Source organism: Podarcis vaucheri, assembly GCF_965113315.1.
Source record: "Podarcis vaucheri genome assembly, chromosome: 2".
Taxonomy (NCBI): domain Eukaryota; kingdom Metazoa; phylum Chordata; class Lepidosauria; order Squamata; family Lacertidae; genus Podarcis; species Podarcis vaucheri.
Window position 1 is genome coordinate 22,435,065 of NC_138760.1, and position 22,331 is coordinate 22,457,395.

At 44.4% G+C, this 22,331-nt stretch overlaps 2 protein-coding genes and 1 long non-coding RNA gene across 4 annotated transcripts in view; 2 read left to right on the top strand and 1 right to left on the bottom strand.

Moving 5' to 3' along the window:
• TOM1L1 (target of myb1 like 1 membrane trafficking protein) overlaps positions 1 to 12,201 on the top strand; it is a 57,914-nt gene extending 45,713 nt beyond the window's left edge. Inside the window, exons 9-15 of the mRNA XM_082212622.1 lie at positions 162 to 222; positions 883 to 1,003; positions 2,584 to 2,686; positions 2,996 to 3,056; positions 7,670 to 7,748; positions 10,058 to 10,139; positions 11,198 to 12,201. Coding sequence (XP_082068748.1) covers positions 162 to 222; positions 883 to 1,003; positions 2,584 to 2,686; positions 2,996 to 3,056; positions 7,670 to 7,748; positions 10,058 to 10,139; positions 11,198 to 11,264 — 574 coding nt within the window. The 3' untranslated portion in view covers positions 11,265 to 12,201. The remainder of the gene's footprint in view (positions 1 to 161; positions 223 to 882; positions 1,004 to 2,583; positions 2,687 to 2,995; positions 3,057 to 7,669; positions 7,749 to 10,057; positions 10,140 to 11,197) is intronic.
• Positions 1 to 22,331, bottom strand: part of LOC309526641 — a 173,693-nt gene that overhangs the window by 143,460 nt on the left and 7,902 nt on the right. The window lies entirely within an intron of this gene.
• The window catches only part of STXBP4 (syntaxin binding protein 4), a 143,614-nt gene continuing 140,638 nt past the window's right edge, over positions 19,356 to 22,331 (top strand). Inside the window, exon 1 of one of the 2 annotated variants that reach the window (XM_082212457.1) lies at positions 19,356 to 19,857. In XM_082212457.1, coding sequence (XP_082068583.1) covers positions 19,391 to 19,857 — 467 coding nt within the window. In that variant the 5' untranslated portion in view covers positions 19,356 to 19,390. Of the gene's footprint in view, positions 19,858 to 20,719; positions 20,756 to 22,331 lie in introns of those variants that run through there. The other variant, XM_082212458.1, reaches the window with a different exon arrangement.

Sequence of the window (22,331 nt, forward strand, 5' to 3'; positions counted from 1 at the left end):
CCCCTCAAGGTCTGCTCAAAGACTGTGAGCTTTGCCTCCTTGGTGATTGTCAATTGACTGGCCATCTCTGGAATATGGCAAACATTGCATACACATCTTTCCATTGTTCATCGTAAGTGCATGGCTTGAAACGCAGGTACTGACCGTACCATTTCATACAGGTTCTCTCGAAACAGAGTACGCTTCTTGGAGAATCAAAGGATTCAGAACGAAGGTGCAGGGGTAAGTAATTAACAGCCTGTCCTCTAGCCTGGAAAGAGCCTTCTTTTGTTAGGACAAGAATTCTGGAACCTCTGATTCTGTTAGATTCTTGGGTCTCTTGAGTCATTTTGCAACGTTTATAGTTCATGCCTTCTAAGTCTAGGCATGTTGACTCAGAAGCAAGTCAGAAGCTAAGTCTGGTGGTGATTACTCCTAAGTAAGTGTGCGTAAGATTGCAGTGCGTAAGATTCAGTGTTCCAAAGAGGACAATGCATAAATTGCTAGTTCACCCATTACAGAGCAAGTAGCCAAATATGTCTGGGTGGTGGATGTCATCTTACACAATTCTTGCAGAAAATAATTCTCTTAATGAATTTTGGCTGCACTTATCTTGAACTGTGAAGTGTTCTTTGGGATCAATGCAAAATGATATCCTGCTCATTCTATTACTAAATCTCAGATTACTAAAATCTGAGAACCTTCAGATTTTACAGATATAGCCGGTGAATCATTGATGGTCACACTGGTGACTTGAGGAGACCCTTACCACCAGCCAAGATCTGCTTCCATAAGAGAGCAAAAAAGACCTTGTTAGCAATTGCTTGTCGCACACTGAATGTTCAACCCACACCTAAGAGGGAACACTAGGTGTAACCTCTGATCTCCTCCTTTCCTCTCAAGGTCAATGGCAACCAGCCATCTGCTCCTTCGTGTGATTTGCTTGACCTGGCTTCAAGCTTTTCCACTACTGTGCCAAAGCCTGGGGAAGTTGTCCCTGCACCTCCTCAGTTTTCAGAATTGAGTGAGTATGTATGTATGTTTTAATGGAATGCTATGAACCTTGTGGGAAAATATGGAAACCGACTTATCCTTGTACAGGTCCTATGGATTTGGACTGGAGAGCTACAATATGGAAGATCTACAAGGTGTCGCACAGGAGAGATTCTTATATTATTATGGTTATTGTTATTATATTTGTACAGTGGTACCTCGGGTTACATATGCTTCAGGTTACATAACACTTCAGGTTACATACGCTTCAGGTTACAGACTCCGCTAACCCAGAAATAGTACCTCGGGTTAAGAACTTTGATTCAGGATGAGAACAGAAATCGTCTGGTGGCGCGGCAGCAGCAGGAGGCCCCATTAGCTAAAGTAGTGCTTCAGGTTAAGAACAGTTTCAGGTTAAGGACAGACCTCCGGAACGAATTAAGTACTTAACCCGAGGTACCACTGTATACTGTCCTATACCTGTAGCTCTCAGGGTGATTCACAACATAAAATAGCATTATAAAAACCACAAAATATATGATAGAAACAAATACAATAATCCCCATTCCACAACGTATTTTAAAAGGGCATTGGGTGTCAATCAGCCAAAGGCCTGGTTGAAGAGGAACGTCTTTGTCTGGTGTATAATGAAGGCGTCAGCCAAACCTCCCTGGGGAGAACATTCCACAAATGGGGAGCCACTGCAGAGAAGGCCCCGTTCTCGTGTTGCCACCCTCCGGACCTCTTGTGGAGGAGGCACATGAAGAAGGGCCTCAGAAGATCTCAGAGTCTGGGAAGGTTCATAGAGAGGCAGTCCTTGAGGTCTTGTGGTCTTGAGCCGTTTAAGGCTTTATAGGTCAAAATCACCACTTCCCTCCTATTATTGTTAGGGAAGTGCTGCAGCTCATTGTTAGAAAGCCTCTGCTTTGAAATCAAGTTCAATTTCCAGCAACTTCATGCAGGGCCAGGAATATCTCCTGTGTGAAACCTTGGAGGTCTGCCTCCAGTATAGATGGAGCTAGATGGACCAAGTGGTCTGACTCTACCTCTTTTCTTCTCAGATGGATTTCAGACACCCAGATGCAGACTGTGACCTAGAAGCCAGAGGCCATGGAGGGAAAGTACAGGCAGTTCCACCTTTGGGTGTTTTGGATCACTAGCATTGTTCCTTTACGCATCAGTAGCCAAAATTCTCCACTTTGCTTGGGGAACTCTGGCTTAATCGAAACCATAATCTTTGCGCCAGAGCTGGCATATGAAGGGAGGAAGCGAGGGAGGAGTGCTCAGTCCCAACACGCATTACCAGCTTGGTGAACCATGGCTTATAAAGCCAGGAATGATCATCTGAAGAAGGCTGTTGTGAACTGAACTTCACATGAGCTCCCAAATGGTGACTGGATAATAGAAGACACACATCCCCACCTTGAGTTTATTTGAAATAATGTGTTGCTGAATTCTGCTTATTGATCTATATCCGGGGCCAATGTCTTGATCAGAGATCACCACCGTGATATTTTGCCTTAAAACATTGCCTATATTTTTTGTGTGTCTGTGTGTTTTAAGGGTTTGCAGAAAAATCACAATCATGCCTGTTTTTCTTTCTTTTTTTAGATTGCCAGCCACAAAGTGTTGCTGTTGCAAGTCCCTATCCCACTCAGCCACCACTTTACCCTCAACTGAATTCACTCACAACTGCAAATGCTGCACACACTCCGTAAGTAGCAGTTTTTGAAGCTATTTAAACCTTTTAAATGGTGTTTAAAGGATGATAGGCAAAGTTGATCACCAGGACATGGTTACGCAAATGTCCCATCTCTGGAAGCTGGCAGAAATTAAAAAGATCGGTGAACATTTGTCAGACTCAGTCCTTCATTTTGTAAGGTAATTTGTGGAAGGTCAGTATGGACTTTTGTGAACCGAGACAAATTGAGAACGCAGGGATTTAACAATGCGGCCAGAAGTTTGGATGGAAATTTCATGTATGGTTCCTTGATGGCTTCCCATTCATTCTTTCCTCTCCTAGGTTCACATCAGAAGCACAAAGTACATGCCAAAGCTTTCCAGGTAGCTCCACATACATCAATGTAAGTAGCAAATTGTTTCTCAGTCCTTCTTCAGTAGCAATTATCACAGAGAGATAGCTTTGCACATTTTCTGTTTGCGTAAGTGATGTTGGACCAAAGCTGTCAACTTACAGATTTGAAAATAAGGGACCAGCAGCCTCGAAAATAAGGGATCAGCAGCCAAAATAGGGATTTTCAAAACACAGGTATGTTCGACCTCTGAGCCCCTCCAAGCCAAAGGCAGAAAGCACAGCCAACAGCCAAATGAAGCCTCAAGCGGTGGTTCCCACAGCGCAGCAACCCGGCAGAGGGGATGCAGCAAGGAAAACCACTGTTACTTCTCCGCTGGGAAGCGCTGAGCAAAGGCGAGTCCCCAGGCAATGCGGCCGATTTGATTGGCACAAGGCATGCAAGCTCCACCTCCCCAGTCGTTCTTAGACTCCTTATTGGGTGAGCAACGCAGCCAAGCAACACAGTTGGAGCCTCCCTCCTCCCTGGCCAGCAGGGAGGGAAGGAGAGGAGCTGCTTCCTTTGAAACCCGGGAAATGTAAGGGACATCATCAATAAGGGACAGCAGTGGGACACGGTGCTGGGATAAGGGACTTTCCTGCCAAATAAGGGACGGTTGACAGCAATGTGTTGGACTCTGGGTCCCACCAGCCCCAGCTAGCATGGCCAATGGCAATGGTCAAGGATGACGGGGGTTGTAGTCCGGCAACTTCTGGAGGGCCACAAGTTCCCCATCCCTGTTGGTCCAGCCGCGCAGTGTTTGTGGTGTTAGTTATAGGAGTTATTCGTCTTAACAATCCTACCAGTGCCAAACTTAACCTGAGTCCTTATGCAGCTGAAGCAGTGTCATCTATGAACAAGAGGGAAGGATCTTGCAGGCTCAGGAGAACAAACCAACAAAGATATTTAGGAAATATTTAAAGAAGGGGGAGGTTCCCCAAAAGGCCCAGTGAGTACTGAGCAATGGGTGGCCATGGAATTAAATTGGCTGGAAGAGAATTCCACTGAAGAGGAAGGTGTGGCCAAAGAAGAAGAAGAAGAAAAGAAGAGTTTGGATTTGATATCCCACTTTATCACTACCTGAAGGAGTCTCAAAGCGGCTAACATTCTCCTTTCCCTTCCTCCCCCACAACAAACACTCTGTGAGCAGAGTGGGGCTGAGAGACTTCAGAGAAGTGTGACTGGCCCAAGGTCACCCAGCAGCTGCATGTGGAGGAGCGGGGACGCGAACCTAGTTCACCAGATTACGAGTCTACCGCTCTTAACCACTACACCACACTGGCTCTCAGAGCCAGAACATGACACTTCAAAATGCCCACTGATCTGCTGGGAAGCAGGAGAGGTTAGCTAGGAGAGAAGGGAAGGAGCCACAGAGCAGAACTGAGGAGAGTGGAAGTTGAGGATTTGTAGCTCTGTCTCAAATTCTTTTCCTTCTCTGGAGGTTATGGGTTCTTCTACCTTGGAGGTTTTAAGGCAGAGGTTGGATAGCCATTTGTCATGGATGCTTTAGCTGAGATTCCTGCATTGCAGGGAATAGATGATACTTGGGGTCCCTTCTAACTGTACAATTCAATTACAGTGGTACCTTGGGTTAAGTACTTAATTCGTTCCGGACGTCTGTTCTTAACCTGAAACTGTTCTTAACCTGAAGCACCACTTTAGCTAATGGGGCCTCCTGCTGCCGCCATGCCACTGGAGCACGATTTCTGTTCTCATCCTGAAGCAAAGTTCTTAACCCGAGGTACTATTTCTGGGTTAGCGGAGTCTGTAACCTGAAGCGTATGTAACCTGAAGCGTATGTAACTCGAGGTACCACTGTATTCTATTGCCCTTTGCTTCATTTCTCCTCTTCTTCTATACCACCCTGCATCTGCAGATCTCAGGGCGACTCACAACATAAACATACAAAGTACAAAGTACAAAACGCATGATGAAAGCAAGAACAAACAAGAACAACAAACCAACACCCCCCTCCCACAAACACATTTAAAAGGGGTATAGGACGTTAGTTCTCATCCTGGGTTTCTCCATCTGACTCCTCTTCTCTTTCCTCCTCTGAGAGGAAGGAACAAAAAAGGGGTCACTGGGGGAGTGGTGCAGGAAAAACAACTTACTCCTTAACTTAAAGAAAACAAGAGAGATTATTGTGGACTTTAGGAAATGTAAACTGACTATTCAGCCACTCATGATTGAGGGGAAGTGTGTGGAACAGTTCTCGGTGTTTTGATTTCTGGGAATGGAGTTGAGAGATGACCTAACCTGGGGAGAAAACAGCAAAGACCTGATGAAAAGAGCACAGCAGAGGTTATATTTTCTGAGAATCCTCCGGAAAAAATAATCTCTCAAAGGACCTGTTGATGGCATTTTACCATTGTACTGTTGAGAGTGTATTAACTTATGGTCTGTGTGTGTGGTTTGGGAGCTGCACAGTCAGGGAAAAAACAATGCTGTCCAGGATTGGAAAGACTGCGGAGAGAATAATTGGGTGCACTCTTCCCACCTTGGATCAAATCTGTGCTTCCAGGTGTCATAAGAAAGCTGCAGAGATAGTGCAGGATAGTGCGCACCCCAGAAATGATCTCTTTCAGCTTCTGCCTTCTGGAAGAAGGTACAGGGTTATAAAGACTAGTACTAGCCGCCTGAGAAACAAGTTTCTATCCAAATGCGATTTTGGCTTTAAACACAGTGTAAGGTAGTCTCTATGGGAGTATATTGTACAGTGGTACCTCGGGTTACAGACACTTCAGGTTACATACGCTTCAGGTTACAGACTCTGCTAACCCAGAAATAGTACCTCGGGTTAAGAACTTTGCTTCAGGATGAGAACAGAAATTTTCCGCCAGCGGCATGGCAGCAGCGGAAGGCCCCATTAGCTAAAGTGGTGCTTCAGGTTAAGAACAGTTTCAGGTTAAGAACGGACCTCCGGAACGAATTAAGTTCTTAACCTGAGGTACCACTGTATTTAATTATGGGGTATCAGAATTTTTGGGGGGCTAACCAGGCTGGGATAACTGGGATAGCAGGCTTGTTGGTTTTTGAATGTCTGATGTAGATTTTTCGATTTTTTTCAGTTTCGTTGTTCTGTATGGGACAATGGCAATAAAGATTACCGTATCATATTGTATGTGAATATGAAAAGGATAAGGGGAACCACCTCGTTCCCTGGAGAGGTCATCTCCTGGTTCATGCCGATCAACCTGTTTTTAAATGTTCCAGAAGTGGGTTATGATGCAAGACCTGACTATAGGAATTGAGTGTGAGCTGCCCATAGAGATTTATGTAGCTGGTATTCGGCACCCGTGTTTCCATCCCCACCCTCAAAAAACCAAAATGTAAGAGCAAAGAGTAGAGAGTAGCTTACAACAAACCTCTAGTGTCATCAGTTGTTTTCATACACTGCATTGAAGGTTGAATCATAGAATCATAGAATCATAGAGTTGGAAGAGACCACAAGGGCCATCGAGTCCAACCCCCTGCCAAGCAGGAAACACCATCAGAGCACTCCTGACATATGGTTGTCAAGCCTCTGCTTAAAGACCTCCAAAGAAGGAGACTCCACCACACTCCTTGGCAGCAAATTCCACTGTTGAACTGAGTGTGGTTTACAACAACCTTGCAGTGTAGCTAAAACCGGCGAAGGCAGGCTGGGTAAACAGGATATCCGCATTCTAAAGTAATCCTCAAAAATGTATTGTCTAGAGGCCAGTGAACCAACAGGCTTGCTCCACAAGTCCGAGAGGAAATGAGATTCCACACACACCCCTCTTTAAACAGTACTCTCGTGGCTGTTGCATGGCAGACAGCACTTGAAACAAGGGAGATTGGGAAGCAGCTTGTGTTGCGACTTGTGAGCCAGCAATTATTAAAAACTCGCCCCCTCCCCAAGAAATAACCCAGAGGTTAGTGCATGTCTAAGTAGCTCTGTGGAGCCCAGCTGAACCACTACAGTGGTACCTAGGTTCTCAAACTTAATCCGTTCCGGAAGTCCGTTCCAAAGCCAAAGGGTTCCAAAATCAAGGCGCGCTTTCCCATAGAAAGTAATGCAAAACGGATTAATCCGTTCCAGTCTTTTTAAAAACAACCCTTAAAACAGCAATTTAACACGAATTTTACTATCTAACGAGACCACTGATCCATAAAATGAAAGCAATAAACAATGTACTGCAGTCACACAATCAGTCAGTAGCTGAACTGCGTTCCACACAGTCACAAAAAAGAGCCACAAAAATGCAAAATAAATAGCAAAAACAGACAGACCTCACTCAAAACGGAAGTGTGGCACTCAAATTGGAAGCATAACACTCAAAACAGGGCACGTTCAGCTTGCAAAAAAAGTTCTCAAACTGGAACACTTACTTCCGGGTTTGCAGCGTTTGGGTTCCAAGTTGTTTGAGTACCAAGGCGTTTGAGAACCAAGGTACCCCTGTAAACGCTTTCTGAATCACAGAGAGAATTGTATTGCAAGCAGCAACAGGGTTAAAGGATTTCTGTCTCTGCTGATACTAACTTTAATCCTCACATTAAGAAGTAAACAATGCAAGAATAAACCAGCATGTGAGGCTAAACCAGTTTTTTCGCAAAGCTATCTTCCTACATACCGGATTTAATTCATTTCATTCCCTTAGGTGAACACCTATTTAAATCCAGTACCTGTGCATCCCGTAAGCCTTCAGAGTAATGGCTCGAGAGAGGTGCCCCCAGCAGGTAGGTCTAACCAACTACAGTTAACCTTACCTAAGTTGCGACTGCTTTCTTATATGTCAGCAGGATTATGTCCAACTTGGACTATGACCTGTTTTGGATAGGCTTCAAGACATGCAGATGTAAGTGAGACTGTGCTTTCTCAAGGGAACCATGTGCATGATGCAAGCCTGAACATGTTGGTTTAGGATAAATTACCGTGTTTTTCGCCCTATAGGGCGCACCAGCCCATAGGGCGCACCTAGTTTTTTTTGGGGGGGGAATAAAGAAAAAAAATTATTTCCCCCCCAGGCGTGGGGCTGGGGCGGGGGAAGCCCGAGCTTCCCCCGATCCCAGCCCCCAGAACAGGCTGCTATCCGCAAGCCTGGGGAGCCCGGCGGAAACTCTCGTGGGCTCCCAAGGCTTGTGGATAGCTTCCTGAAGCCTGGAGAGCGAGAGGAGTCGGTGTGCACCAACCCCCCTCGCTCTCCAGACTTCAGCGAAAGTCTGCATTCGTTCCATAGGACGCACACACATTTCGCCTTCATTTTTGGAGGGGGAAAAGTGCGTCCTATAGGGCGAAAAATACGGTATTCGTTAATTTTATCTCTGGAGAGGCCATGCATGCTGGCCCGGGCCTTCCCAGCCCTAAATGACTTGAATAATAATAATAATAAATAATAATAATAATAATAATAATAATAATAATAATAATAATAATAATAATTTATTATTTGTACCCTGCCCATCTGGCTGGGTTTCCCCAGCCACTCTGGGTGGCTTCCAACAAAGATAAAAAATACACTAAAATGTCACATATTAAAAACTTCCCTGAACAGGGCTGCCTTCAGATGTCTTCTGAATGTCAGGTAGTTGTTTATCGCTTTGACATCTGATGGGAGGGCGTTCCTCAGGGCGGGCGCCACTACCGAGAAGGCCCTCTGCCTGGTTCCCTGTAACTTGGCCTCTCGCAGTGAGGGAAGCGCCAGAAGGCCCTCGGTGCTGGACCTCCGTGTCCGGGCAGAACGATGGGGGTGGAGACGCTCCTTCAGATATACTGGACCAAGGCCGTTTAGGGATTTAAAGGTCAGCACCAACACTTTGAATTGTGCTCGGAAACATACTGGGAGCCAATGTAGGTCTTTCAAGTCCAGCCACTTCCAGTCACCAGTCTAGCTGCCGCATTCTGGATTAGTTGTAGTTTCTGGGTCACCTTCAAAGGTAGCCCTACGTAGAGCGCATTTCAGTAGTCCAAGCGGGAGATAACTAGAGCATGCACCACTCTGGCGAGACAGTCTGCAGGCAGATAGGGTCTCAGCCTACGTACCAGATGGAGCTGGTAAACAGCTGCCCTGGATACAGATTTGACCTGTGCCTCCATGGACACCTGTTAGTCCAAAATGACTCCCAGGCTGCGCACCTGGTCCTTCAGGGGCACAGTTACCCCATTCAGGACCAGGGAATCCTCCCCACCTGCCCGCCTCCTGTCCCCCAAAAACAGTACTTCTGTCTTGTCGGGATTCAACCTCAATCTGTTAGCCGCCATCCATCCTCCAACCGCCTCCAGACACTCACACAGGACCTTCACCGCCTTCACTGGTTCTGATTTGAAAGAGAGGTAGAGCTGGGTATTGAGCCGGAAAGGGGGATTTTAAGTAAGCTCAGCTTAATGCGTTTTCCAGACATCAGGGAAGAAATAACTGAGTTCCCTTCAGCCTTTCTCAGAAATAAGTGAGTTCCCTTCAGCCTTTCTCAGATGTTGTTGAACTACAACTCCCATCACTCCTAGCTAGCAAGGCCAGAGCTCATGGATGATGGGAGTTGTAGTCCAACAACATCTGGGGACCCACAGGTTGAGAACTGCTGCTTCAGACCATCCTGCACAATGTTGGGCGATGCGAAGATCTGGGAAAATTAAGTTCAGCTACAGTTCTGTGTTCTAGTAATACATTTTACTAGGGAAGGACCGTTGCTCAGTGGAACATGCAAAAGGCATTCAATCTTCAGGAAAAGCTGGGAGCATATTCCCTGTCTAAAATCCTGGAGTTAACCTGCCACAGTTAGTGCAGAGAACCAAGCTATATGGGCCATTGGTCCAATAAGGCAACTTCCTATGTGGTTAAATATATTTGAGTCCATAAAACCTTTTGATGCTTGTATTGTGCTCTTTCCTATTGCTATGATCCACTTGTATAATTTTGCCTTACCCTAGAATTACAGAAGGTGGTGGTATTAAGGATAGCTGGGACTTTGGTTGGTTATAATTTTACGTTAGCAAAGCAAAATGATGCTTTTTTAAAAAAAAAACATCTCTGGGTTTCCTTCTTCCACAGATGTATCAAAAAGCAGTCCGCCGCCTCCTAATTATTATGAGCTAATGGAATTTGACCCCTTGGCTCCCAGTGACAAAACAGAGTAAGTAATTTTGAGAATGACAAGTTTACTGCTTGTCGATACTCCAGATTTATAATACAATTCAGGGTGTTGGCAACTAAAGGTAAATGAGTGATTTGATTAAATGTGGCCAAAAAACCATTATTGGAGGCACATTTGTTGTTTAATCAGGACTATTTGAAAAATATATTGTCGTTAGTAAAAATACATATTTAAGTAAATCCCTAGGGTTGGATCCAGAGTGTTACTTCTGCTTGGTGAAAGGGGCAAAGATCCAACAGATTTCTGCAGGACAAAGCAGCAATTTTTGCCAATTTCTCTGCAACCTCCAGCATCCCCCCCCCCCCAATCTTCCAGAGCAGCTTTTCTAGAAGCTGCAGGGGAAAGGAAGAATTGGTAGATATTGCCTCCCCCTCCTGCCTCTGCTGGGAGTGTCTTGTGATGGAAGTCCTACTAATAGGAACTCTAGTTCCAAGCCACTGAAAAGTAATTAGAAAGCCGAGAGCATGGATTCAAAGTTTTAGCCTCCTAGTAAGCAGCGAGGACCTCACAGCTCTGAAGTACGTGCAGCAAAACACTGCAAAAGCATTACATACAAAATCCAAAAGAGAAGATAGATTAACACGATGAGCAAAATCCACCATTGTGTGAGCAACCCTCCAAATCAGATTTTGCATGTGTGCAGGGGAGCGGATGGTGCATTCCCACTGCACAAATGGAAGTCTGCTCTGCTCACACATTTTGAGCACGGGAAACAACCCAATTATCTCCCTCACACATTGAAATTATTTCTGTTACTAGGGAACTTGTGGGCAGACGCATTGACCATTCATTTTTGCAGACATTCATTGAAGCCAAGTCCGTTGGGGTCAAAGAAAATTGTTTGAAAGGCTGGATGTGGGCTGCAGACCACGAGCTGGCCATTCTTGCTATGAGGAATAGGATACCATGGATAATGAAGCAAAATGAGTTTTATGCTATGTGGGGCTCAGCCCCTAGTTCTCCTGTAATTGTTTTGTTGACTAATCCTTGTTATTCATGTCACAAAAGAGTGTTTTATCTTGTGCTTTTGATTTCAGACCTGTATATGAAGAAATTGATGCACACCTATTCAAAGCAAGTGTTAGAAACAACACCAGTTGTTAAAAGCAGAGGTCCAAGAGAACCAGTACTTTACCAGTACTAGAGACTATTTTGATCACTCAAAACCTGTCAGTTCTGTGACAAAGAATAGGAGGACAATTTTTGGAAGATGATTTGGATACGTCACACCGTTCATATGAAGAGATTCAAAACCTATCCTCCCTTAAGTGCATTACATTAAGTTCAGTTGATCGTTAAGAATGCAAGGTTCTACTTGTGCGTATACTTTGGACCAAAGTCTACAAATTCTATACAGCATGACCCCCCCTAAAAAAAACATTCTTTCTAGGGAGCAAAATACCCAAGACTGTAATTATAAAAGAAACTTTGCACTTAGAAAAATAAGGTACTTTTATTTTATGGTACATTCTGCTTAGTTATAAAAGCAAACAACTTTTTCCATAGGTAGAACTACATAATGGAACTTGATTTAAGTTGATGTGCGTCATTGTGCTAGAGGTCCAGGACCAAATCGAGGTTCAAGCTAGCCTTCAAGCTGTTATCTGGGATTTAGTGCCACATTTTGTGGGGGTGGACCTTGCCCCTCTATCCTCTCAGTATAATCTTCCTGTAAAACTATTTGCTAACCAGGCACATGGTTTTGAAATCAGATGTTTCATAGCAAGTTTCTTGGTCTTCTGATGACTGGTCACTATAGCACTTTTCTCTGAATAGTTTATGTAACCCACTCATTGTATCAGACTTGCACAAGCTATTCCAAAGCAGAGGGTAATGTGAAAACAGTTTTACCTTGGTTTTTGAACAGCTTAGTTCTCGAACGTTCTGGCTCCCGAACACCGCAAACCCGGAAGTGAGTGTTCCGGTTTGCAAACTATTTTTGGAAGCCAAGTGTCTGACAGGGCTTCCGCGGCTTCTGATTGGCTGCAGGAGCTTCCTGCAGCCAATCAGAAGTTGTGCTTTGGTTTCCGAACATTTTGGAAGTGGATGGGGGACAGCAAGGACATAAGCACACTCCTCTTTAAGGTATTTTGGAGCAACTCTGCCATTGTTTGTTACTGTAGCTGTTTTCCACATTAAGCAGGTACTATTAGCAACTAAAGTTATCTTTAAGCAGGTAAGGACAGTCACTTGGGTCATAGATCATACAATGTAAAAGGGTGATGGGAGGAGGTGCCTTCTTTCTGATTTAAAGTAAAATAAGTACTGCTCGGAGACTGTGACTGCTAAACCTATTTATAATGAATGTAATTACAATCAGCTGTTCAAATTAATGCTTGCTAACTGCAGATGGTACATTTTAAGTCTGATTGCTATGTAGTATTTAATTATGTTTTACAATTCCTATGCTGTTTTTATACAATCCAAATAAAATGCGGTCAGAAACCAGCTAATGGGTGGTTTCAGTATTTGCACAACTCTCCAGTTTAACACAGCTCTTTCCTATTTGGTTTTATAGCTTGCCTCCTGCATTTTATGTCAAATGTTTGCATGCCAGTGTTAAGTAAGGCATCACACCGTTGCTGCTTTATTTATCAGTTTATTTGCTCTGCAGCTATCCAGCTTTGAGCTGAAGTTTCTGTTGAGTCTTCACTGCATTTTGGAATCATACATTTAACATCACTGTCACTTGTAGTGTAGATATTTTGAAACTAGCCGATGTTTCTGTTGTCTGCCATGACCAATACCTCTTCTGTCTTTTCCTGCCTGCCCCAAGGTAAATCTATCTTTATTGGGAGTTCTATTCACATTGGCTAGGAATTTCACCGAACAAAATATACAGGGCACAGAAAATTCAGGTAAAACTGTTATCAACCCAAAGTGCCAGAATCCCTAGAAATATTTTGTCATTTGATCTTTATTTTTTAAAAGGTGCTTTCTTGTACTTCAAAGCATAGCTGAAATACATGCAGGAAAAGTCCCTCTGCACCCTGATATGTAAACTATATTCAGAATAAATGTCCAAAACAGTCATGGTTTTTTTTAAAAAAGGCAGAATAAATTTATTTATTTTAACTCTGCTTTTCACCATCTGGGTATCAATGCAGCTTTAAGGATAGTACCAAAGTTTAATATGCTAACCTTCAATGTCACTTTAACAGAAGGGAATAGGAGGAAGAAAGAGTTACAGCTAGGAGAAAGGGGGGGGGGAAACAGATCTAAAAATAATAATCAGGGAACTTATAAGAGGTGATTTCCTTTGATTCTGGGTTGGTTGCAGATTCTTTTGAGTTCAGTTTATAAGAACATAGATGGCAAAGAACAGCTGAGTTTAAGCATAACATTTCATATGGCATCTGCAATTTGGTTACAAACCTTCACACAACTTATGGAAGAGGGCTACCTCTGATATATTGCAAAGAGCTAAAGGAGTTTTAGTGGTGTCTAAAATTAAATTAGATTTGAAAATACCACCCGCCACATGCATTTTATAATTATTATTCATAATCATGGTTCCTGTGTGCAAAATTAAACGTCGCATCTTCAAATCTCTATACGATTCAATATCTAAAACAGAACTTTTACAGTTTTTAAGCATCTTCCTACTGAGTTAAGGAATGTGCTTTTGCTGTCTGTAGATCACAATTATTGAATAGCAGAGAAATCTCCACTGCAGTGTCCGCCTGCTGTACTATTAGTTATAACCCGGGAGTGGCAGTTTCTGTCCTTCTTTTGCTTCAAAAAATGTGTAAGAAAGAGTGATCAAGTCAACATTGGCCATCCTTGGGTCTTCTGCAAATTCAGGATCAATGAAGAAAAATACCGGCATGTCCACTTCTTCGTGGGGATTAAGTCGTTGTTCTTCAAAACAAAAACACTGTAAATGTGGGGGAAAGAGGGTTTAGAATTGTTTCTGAAGTTTATATTAAGCCAATAATATATCCACAATCTAATTTAAGCGGGAGGAGAACCTCTGTGCCTAGTTCAATTAAATGTGGCAAAATGCTATTTGTGATATTTTCCACCAAAGGGCATGAAAAATCCATATAAATCCATTCATTTTGCCACTGTCTTGTGAAAACTGTAATACCCGCTTAAATGCAAAGGGTAATATCCAGAGTTAGTCATACTTGTAGTACAGCAACTGAAATTAATGGACTAAACTCTATGAATTTCAATGAGTCTATGCTGACTATAACTTAGAGATCACTCGAAGGATTTAACATGAAGCGCTAGCACCATTGACAGCGAATTAAACCATATTATATCCACACTTTGTGTGTGTGTGTGTGTGATATTTTGAACTATTCAAAATCACACAGCTTTATTTTGTCTAGAAAAGACAGCAGATGGGTGGTACTAGATCCTGAGTCTGGAGGGTAAGTTTTCCTTGCACCAATGACAAGGAAAGTGGAGGGCATATACCTACATCTTGGATATTGCTGCTAACGTGGATTAAAACAGAATCAGGCTTCAAAAGTAGGAGAGTTCAGTTAGCAGCAGCAGCAGCCCACTCTTAGCACATCATACCACACTTACTTGTATCTTGTTGAAATACTGCCCAGCTTCAAAAGGCACCACATTGTAGGTAGAGATTCCAATTATTGGTTTATCAGTGGGATTCTTTGCTTTATAAAATGCCAGTGCAGTCTCTCCTGGAACCACCTGTAAGAAGAAGTTGCTCTAGTGATCTTTCTTGCTTTCCCCTATGTCACTGCCAGCCAAACTGCATTATGGTGGGTAAGTTTATAAATGGCTAGTAGTCACAGTATTGCGTCTGAACCCAAGTTGCTGTGAACTGCAGGTTGAGAGAATGCTGTTGCACTCAGGATCTGCTTGCGGGCTTCCCATGGGCATTGGGGGGGGGGGGGCTATGATAACACAGTGCTGGACTAGATACTCCCTTCACTCAATCCAGCAGGGCTTTTCTTCAGTGTTTAGGTTTTTATACAGTGGTACCTCGGGTTACAGATGCTTCAGGTTACAGACTCCGCTAACCCAGAAATAGTACCTCAGGTTAAGAACTTTGCTTCAGGATGAGAACAGAAATGCGCAGCAATTTCTGTGAAATGAAAGTGTGGTGTAGCCACCTTGTAGATTTTTCCTGGGACTGGGGAATGCTCCCTGTTGCTACTAGACAGCAACAACATCAGTGTGCATGCTTGTGCTTGTGTAAAGTCAATCAATCTCCACAATCAGGCATGCTAAACTTAAGGTTGTTGGGGATATATCTCTAATTCTGTGTTATGCCACGTCCCCCACAGCTATTTTGTGACTAGCACACTCTCAAAATTCAAAACATGCCCAGTGGTCCTAAAAGGTTGTCAACCCTTGCGCTAACTCACCTGAAGTAGACAAAACACCTGTACATTCATCAGCATTCTGTGTTGGAATGCTAACAATGTTTCCGTCTAAAGTAGGTCTAAATCAAGAAACTGCCAAAAACTCAAAGGAAAGGGAGTTTATTTCTCATGCAGATGTGGCATGGAGGACAGACTTACATAAAAGTAATGTCTCCAGCAAAGAGGGTGTCCCTACAGCATGCTGCTGTGCTCTTCCAGCCAGGAATTCAGAGAACTACGCTATGGCTCACTCAACGCCTCTGACCGAGTCAATATGGCATAGCAGTTAGGGTCAAACTGAGATTGGGGAGACCTAGATTCAAACTCCCACTTGGCAAAGAAGCTCACTGGATTCCTTTTGGGGCAGTGTTGTTGTTGGCCGGGGGGAGGGGGGAGGCAGAACACCCACAGTGCCTTTTGCTTGGTAGAGAAAGGCAAACTAAATGTAACTAAATAATAACAACGTGAGTCCACATGCTGATTCGGTAGCAGCAGCAAGATGTTGCATTTCCCTAGGTGTGGAAACACAAAAGGATAACTGTGTGCTGAGAGCAAATAGGCAGCGTGGGGTTGTGAGCCTGTTTGCAGGAAGTAATCTTTACCCATCACTGGCAACAGACTAAATGCATGCATGCGTAAGTGCCAATCAGAATTTAGCCTTTGATTTGTGCTGTTTAATGTTATTGTTTAATTTTGGTTTAGACTGTGTATATTTCCTGCCTGGGACCTTTGGGTGAGGATTATAAATATTTCCAACAAAATAAGTAAATCCAAAGCAGAGTATTTTCAAACATTAGCAATAACAGAGATATCACACCAACAGCAGCATTTATGCAAACAGTATACCCTTTCCCCTCCCACTTTGCCCCATTTCAAATTAATTTTACTTTGGGATGCAGGTAGGTTCAGAATTCTACGCAGATGAAAAACTGCACCAACCTGACTCTTACAGGTGAACAACTGCTATACTGCAGTCTGTAGACCTTAATGCCTGACAAAGCAGATTATAAAACAAGCAGCCTCTCATTATGATTACTGCAATTTAGTATGGCTAGTTACAACCCTTGCCCATCTGTCTATAAATAAACCACGACACCCCCAGACATATATGAAACCCATCTCTACAAATTTTTAATAACTTACATATACTTCAGTCTGCTGAGGTCTGAAATTCCACTGAAGGCTTGCATGTACATCTGCATTGAAGGTAACCTTAATGATGCGATCTTTAACAGGTACCATTGTCTCGATCTCTCCTGAACCATGGCCTGCTACCGCTGACCCTCCAAGTCCAGTAGCCTTAAAGGAAAAGAAGCTGTAATTAACAATAGCCTGATTAAAAACAAGAAATGGTATCTGAGGCAAGAAGAATTAAACAGAAACAAACTCTTTCAAGAAAACTTTCCCAAGACAACCAACATAAAAGCTGCTACTTCTATGTACAAAAGCCAGACAGGCAACAAACATGGCAAGAGTCGATTGCACCCAATTAAACTATCTGAAAAGACTTACTTCCTTACCCTTCAAGTGATTTCTAGGCATGTGCTACATGGAACAGTTACTTGTGCAAATCAACCATTTAATGTAGCCTGAATTATTATCATCTTCATGGGTCGAGGGAGATTTTGAATATGGACAGGCATCAACTAAGGCATCTACTGGACAGAATCCAGAAAGGACCTACAAGTGATTAAATCTTCCAAATGTTCTTCATAAGTTTCCACTCTTTTCTGCTATTTGTCTAAATGCTTGCATGTTCAACTAAGATCTGCTTTTATAGAGTGCTGTTTTCAAGTAATACCCTCAACAGTGCTGGATAAGTGTTATAACAAGATCCCTTATGTAGATGTACTCTGTAAATGTGAGCAGTGTTTGAAACTCCCATTGTTCTAGGCACATTTTGTGACAGGGCATCTCATTAGCACAAGCAATATCTGAGCTCTGGGCGCAGTACTTTTACCGAAGATTTCAGATTAAACTGCAGAGTGGAAGGAAAGGAGGAGCTTTTTCTGCCTCCCCACTTCCAGCCACTTTCTGAAGACCAGAGAAGAGACCCTCTTAAGACTATTAGGGGGTGGGTAGGCTGTGGAAGGACTGACCATGTGAAACATGAACATACGATTTTAGCTGCAGTTCATTTTCAGCTATATTCTTGTTATTAAAAAGGATGCCTAGACATTCCATTGTTGCACACATCACCTAGTTAAGGTGGCCATTTAGCTCCTAGCTTTCATATATCAGTTTCTAACACTGTACGTGGGCAATGACTGGTAGAATGCATTCTTCTTTATTTGTTATATCACTCATTATACACAGAGCCTAGGAGATCCTTTCTATATCCCATTTGGGAAACGCTGTCTCACAGGCCCCTCGCCCATGCTGGGCTCCCCACAACAACAGAAATGGTGAAGTTTACCTGAAGAATAAGAAATCAAGATAAACTTTTTATAAAAGAATGGAAATGGTTTATTGAATATTTACAGACAAATTGTGAACAGACAAAAACATTAGCAGGATCATTGCCATAACCTGCAGTTTTGTAAGAGTATATATTTACAGTAGATAAATAAACGAGCAAGTTAAAACAAATTTGGATATGCAGAAGATATTGAAAAATAAATTTAAGGTACCCCAAAAAGAGGGGGGAAGGAAGTCCAATTTTGTTTTTTTTGTTTTTTATAAATATTTTTATTGCATTTTTTCTTTCAGATAGAAACATAGAATTAGATATGTAAAGAAATAAGAACAAAAAGAAAAGAGAAAAGAAAGATACATCATTTCCAAGCTTTTTTCAGTCTTCTACCAGACTTCCCCACATCTCCCTCACCGTGCATTCTCAACAATAAAAATATCAGCAAATTATAACCTTGTTTCATGCATTCTTTTGTACTCTCAAATAGTTGCATTTTAAGTTTAAATTGCTTATTATCCATTTACTCTAAAATCAAATATAATATCATTTTAAACATTGGTCTTTTCATTAATATAGCTTAATTCCATGTACCATCTATTCTCGTTGCTGAAGCTGACATTTCCAAATCATGCGAATCTTATGATTCATATAATTTATAAAATTTTTGTAAATAGTCCAATTTTGAAATGTCAAATTGACTGTAAAACTAACGAAAATGTAGAAATTCGAAAAGCGCTGTATAAATAAAAAAAAACTAAAACTAAAACAAAAGAGGTGGCAGCCCCTGCTCATCCAACTTGGGGGACAGATCCAGCACAACACTATCTTCAAACGAAGGGACATCCAGGGACCCTACTCATGCAAACAGCTGGGATTTTGCAGATTTGCGAGTCAGGTAGAAAGAAGCAGCAGGTTGCACGCAGCTTGGCAAAGGAAGCAGCCCCGTCGCTCCCCTGACTCTGGAGCAGTCGCTTCCTTCCATAGGCGCCGACTCCATGGGGCTTGAGGGGGCCCGAGCCCCCTCAAAAATTCGTTTGGGGGGGCTTCCCCCCCCCAATAATCTCCGGCGCCCCTCCCCCAGCCCAAAATGCACAGGGTCGGGCTGTCTGCATGCCTCCTGCCCTCCTTCCCGAGCAAAAGCTCCACCCAATTTCCTTCGGAGCTGATTAATAGGCGCAGCACGCTCTCCCCTATTCGCTCACGAGGAGGCGGCGCCACTTTATTTGCATATTCATGAGCCTATTTATTATTCATGAGCTTTCCGGGGGCCCCCCCCCAATATTTTTTATAAGTCCGCGTCCCTGCTTCCTTCTTTCCCCTGCATTTGGGAAACGCTCTCACAGGTCCCCCCCCCTTCCCCATCCTTGGCTTCCCACAACAACCACCCTGCGAGGCAGGCGCCCTCCGAGAAGCGAGCCCCGAGGCGACCCCTCACCTGGCAGTAGAGGCGGTAAAGGGGCACGGCCGCGTAGGACATGCCCGCCACGCCCACGACGCCGGCCGCCAGGTACGTCAGCACCGTCTTGTTGCGGTGCCTCCAGTCCTCCTGCTGCCGCCGCCGGGCCCCCGCGAAGGGGTCTCCGCCGCTGCCCTTGGCGCGCCGCCCGCAGCAGGCCGCCGCCTCGCCGTTGCCATGGAGACGGAGCCAGGCCCGCCAGGGCCCCCATCCTCGCGCCGCGGGAGCCGCCAGGCAAGCCCAGCCCCGCGCGCAGCCGCCCATGCCTTTCCTCTTGTACGGCCCCGCCCCGTCCTGTCACGTGGACGCGCTCGGCATTCCTCTCTTCGCCGATACCACCTCTCTTCGCGCGCGAGGTCGTCAGGTTATCGCGAGAGCTCGGTTCCCCAAGGTGGCGAACCCACAGCCGGGCGGCGCGCGCGCGACACTGTCGCTTGGAACGCCGCCTCCTCCGCTTGCGGGAATCGACTACGGCGGCCGCGGGGGGTAAGTCCGCGTTCTCGTTTACCTGCTCCCTCGGCGTCGCCCCGCCTCCTCGCAGGGCACGGTCTAGCTCCGTTGATACGGCGTGAGGCTCTTGATCGCTGGGTGGTGGGTTCGAGACCCGCGTCGGGCAAAAGGTTCCTGCATTGCAAGGGGTTGGGCTAGATGACAGTGGTGCGCCCTTCCCACTCTACAGTGCTGTGGATCCTGTGATTCTATGGACGGAGTAGTGAGAGAGCCTCAGGCTGTGGTTACGTGATACAAGCAAGCACACACAAGTTATATAAATAATATACGTACATGCATATATACATGTACAGTGGTACCTTGGGTTACAGACGCTTCAGGTAGAGACGCTTCAGTTACAGACTCTGCTAACCCAGAAATAGTACCTCGGGTTAAGAACTTTGCTTCAGGATGGGAACAGAAATCGTGCTCCGGCAGCAGGAGGACCCATTAACTAATGTGGTGCTTCAGGTTAAGAACAGTTTCAGGTTAAGAACGGACCTCTAGAACGAATTAAGTACTTAACCTGAGGCACCATTGTATATGTAAACAAGCACCTCTCAGGTTAGCTCAGTTGGTAGAGAGCGAGGCTGTTAGTACTTGCTGTAGAGATTCAGATAAGGTGTGCGAAAGGTTTGAATTGCTATATGTAGACTCCTTAAGCTGGGTACTGTTACAGTGGTACCTCTGGATGTGAACGGGATATGTTCCGGAGCCCTGTTAGCATCCAGAGCAGAAAGCAACCCGCATGTGCGCGAGTCACGATTCGCGTGACATCATTTTGAGCGTTTGCGCATGTACGAGCGGCGAAACCCAGAACTAACCCGTTCCGTTACTTCCGGGTCGCCGCGGAACGCAACCTGAAAACGCTCAATCTGAAGCGTCTTTGCCCGAGGTATGACTATAAGAATTTTAAGGTCTCAAATATGAATATATATTCATAAATGCACACATATCTAAATACAGTGGTACCTCAGGTTACATACGCTTCAGGTTACAGACTTCGCTAGCCCAGAAATACTGCTTCAAGTTAAGAACTTTGCTTCAGGGTAAGAACAGAAATCGTGCTCTGGCGGCACAGCGGCAGCAGGAGGCCCGTTAGCTAAAGTGGTGCTTCAGGTTAAGAGCAGTTTCAGGTTAAGAACAGACCTCCGGAACGAATTAAGTACTTAACCCGAGGTACCACTGTATATGAACCATGTGTCTGAAATAATACAGGAGAGGAATCCTGAAGCCATTTTCACTCTCCCAATGACCTCAGATATTCCTCCGCAGTAAGGGAGGCAAGGGACACGGGTGGCGCTGTGGTCTAAACCACAGAGCCTAGGGCTTGCCGATCAGAAGGTCGGCGGTTCAAATCCCTGCAACGGGGTGAGCTCCCATTGTTCGGTCCCAGCTCCTGCCAACCTAGCAGTTCGGAAGCACATCAAAGTGCAAGTAGATAAATAAGTACTGCTTCGGCGAGAAGGTAAACGGCATTTCCGTGCGCTGCTCTGGTTCACCAGAAGCGGCTTAGTCATGCTGGCCACGTGACCTGGAAGCTGTACACCGGCTCCCTCGGCCAATAAAGCGAGATGAGCGCCGCAACCCCAGAGTCGGTCACGACTGGACCTAATGATCAGCGGTCCCTTTGCCTTTACTTTTACTGTTATAATAATTTTGAGGTCTCAAATATAGAATAAATATTCATAAATGCACACATATCTAAATATATGAACCATGTGTCTGAAATAGAATGGGAGAGCAATCCCAAAGCCATTCTGACTCTCCCAATGACCTCAAATATTCCTCTGCAGTAAGGGAGGCAAATGGGGAAAGTCTTCCCATTGTCTTTTCTCTTACAAATCCTGTCTTAAGGGTGTCTTTGTGTATGAATAAGGTGAGCCTGTGACCTCCATTCAGGAACTAAAGTGTTAACCATCACAAAAGAATGACCAGGCTGCCCAGGTAATGCAATCAGTGAGCATTATCAGGTATCCTGGCAGACAGGATTTCTGCTGGAGACCGCCTCCTTCTGTGGTGTATGTCTGATGTTTCGGGGGGGGGGGTGTGTGGTCTTGGGCTACAGGATGCGCAATTTCAAAAGTCTGTATAAGGGCTTGTGCACCATTGTTCAGGGTTCTCCTCCCTCCTGCATGTGGTGAGTGGGGACCCTGTTGCAACAGTTCCTTTAATAAAGATCAGGTTTACTAACCGCTTTGCTTCTCGATATACTCTGGCTGGCCTCTGTTATTTTCTCCTACCAATAGGAAACCTTCTTAAGGACTCTATACGGGCTCCGGAATAGCCCGTAAGGGAAAGGGAGCAGTTATAAGAAAAACAGTCCCAAATAAATTCTAAGCTCTTTGGGTCACAACTTATGAAACAATGATTCTGGAGGAGGCTGATAAAAGGTGTTTTATATGATAACTGAGCAGCAAATGCAGGTCTCCTACCAACTGGATATTCAATGTGATATTCAGGCTGTCCAC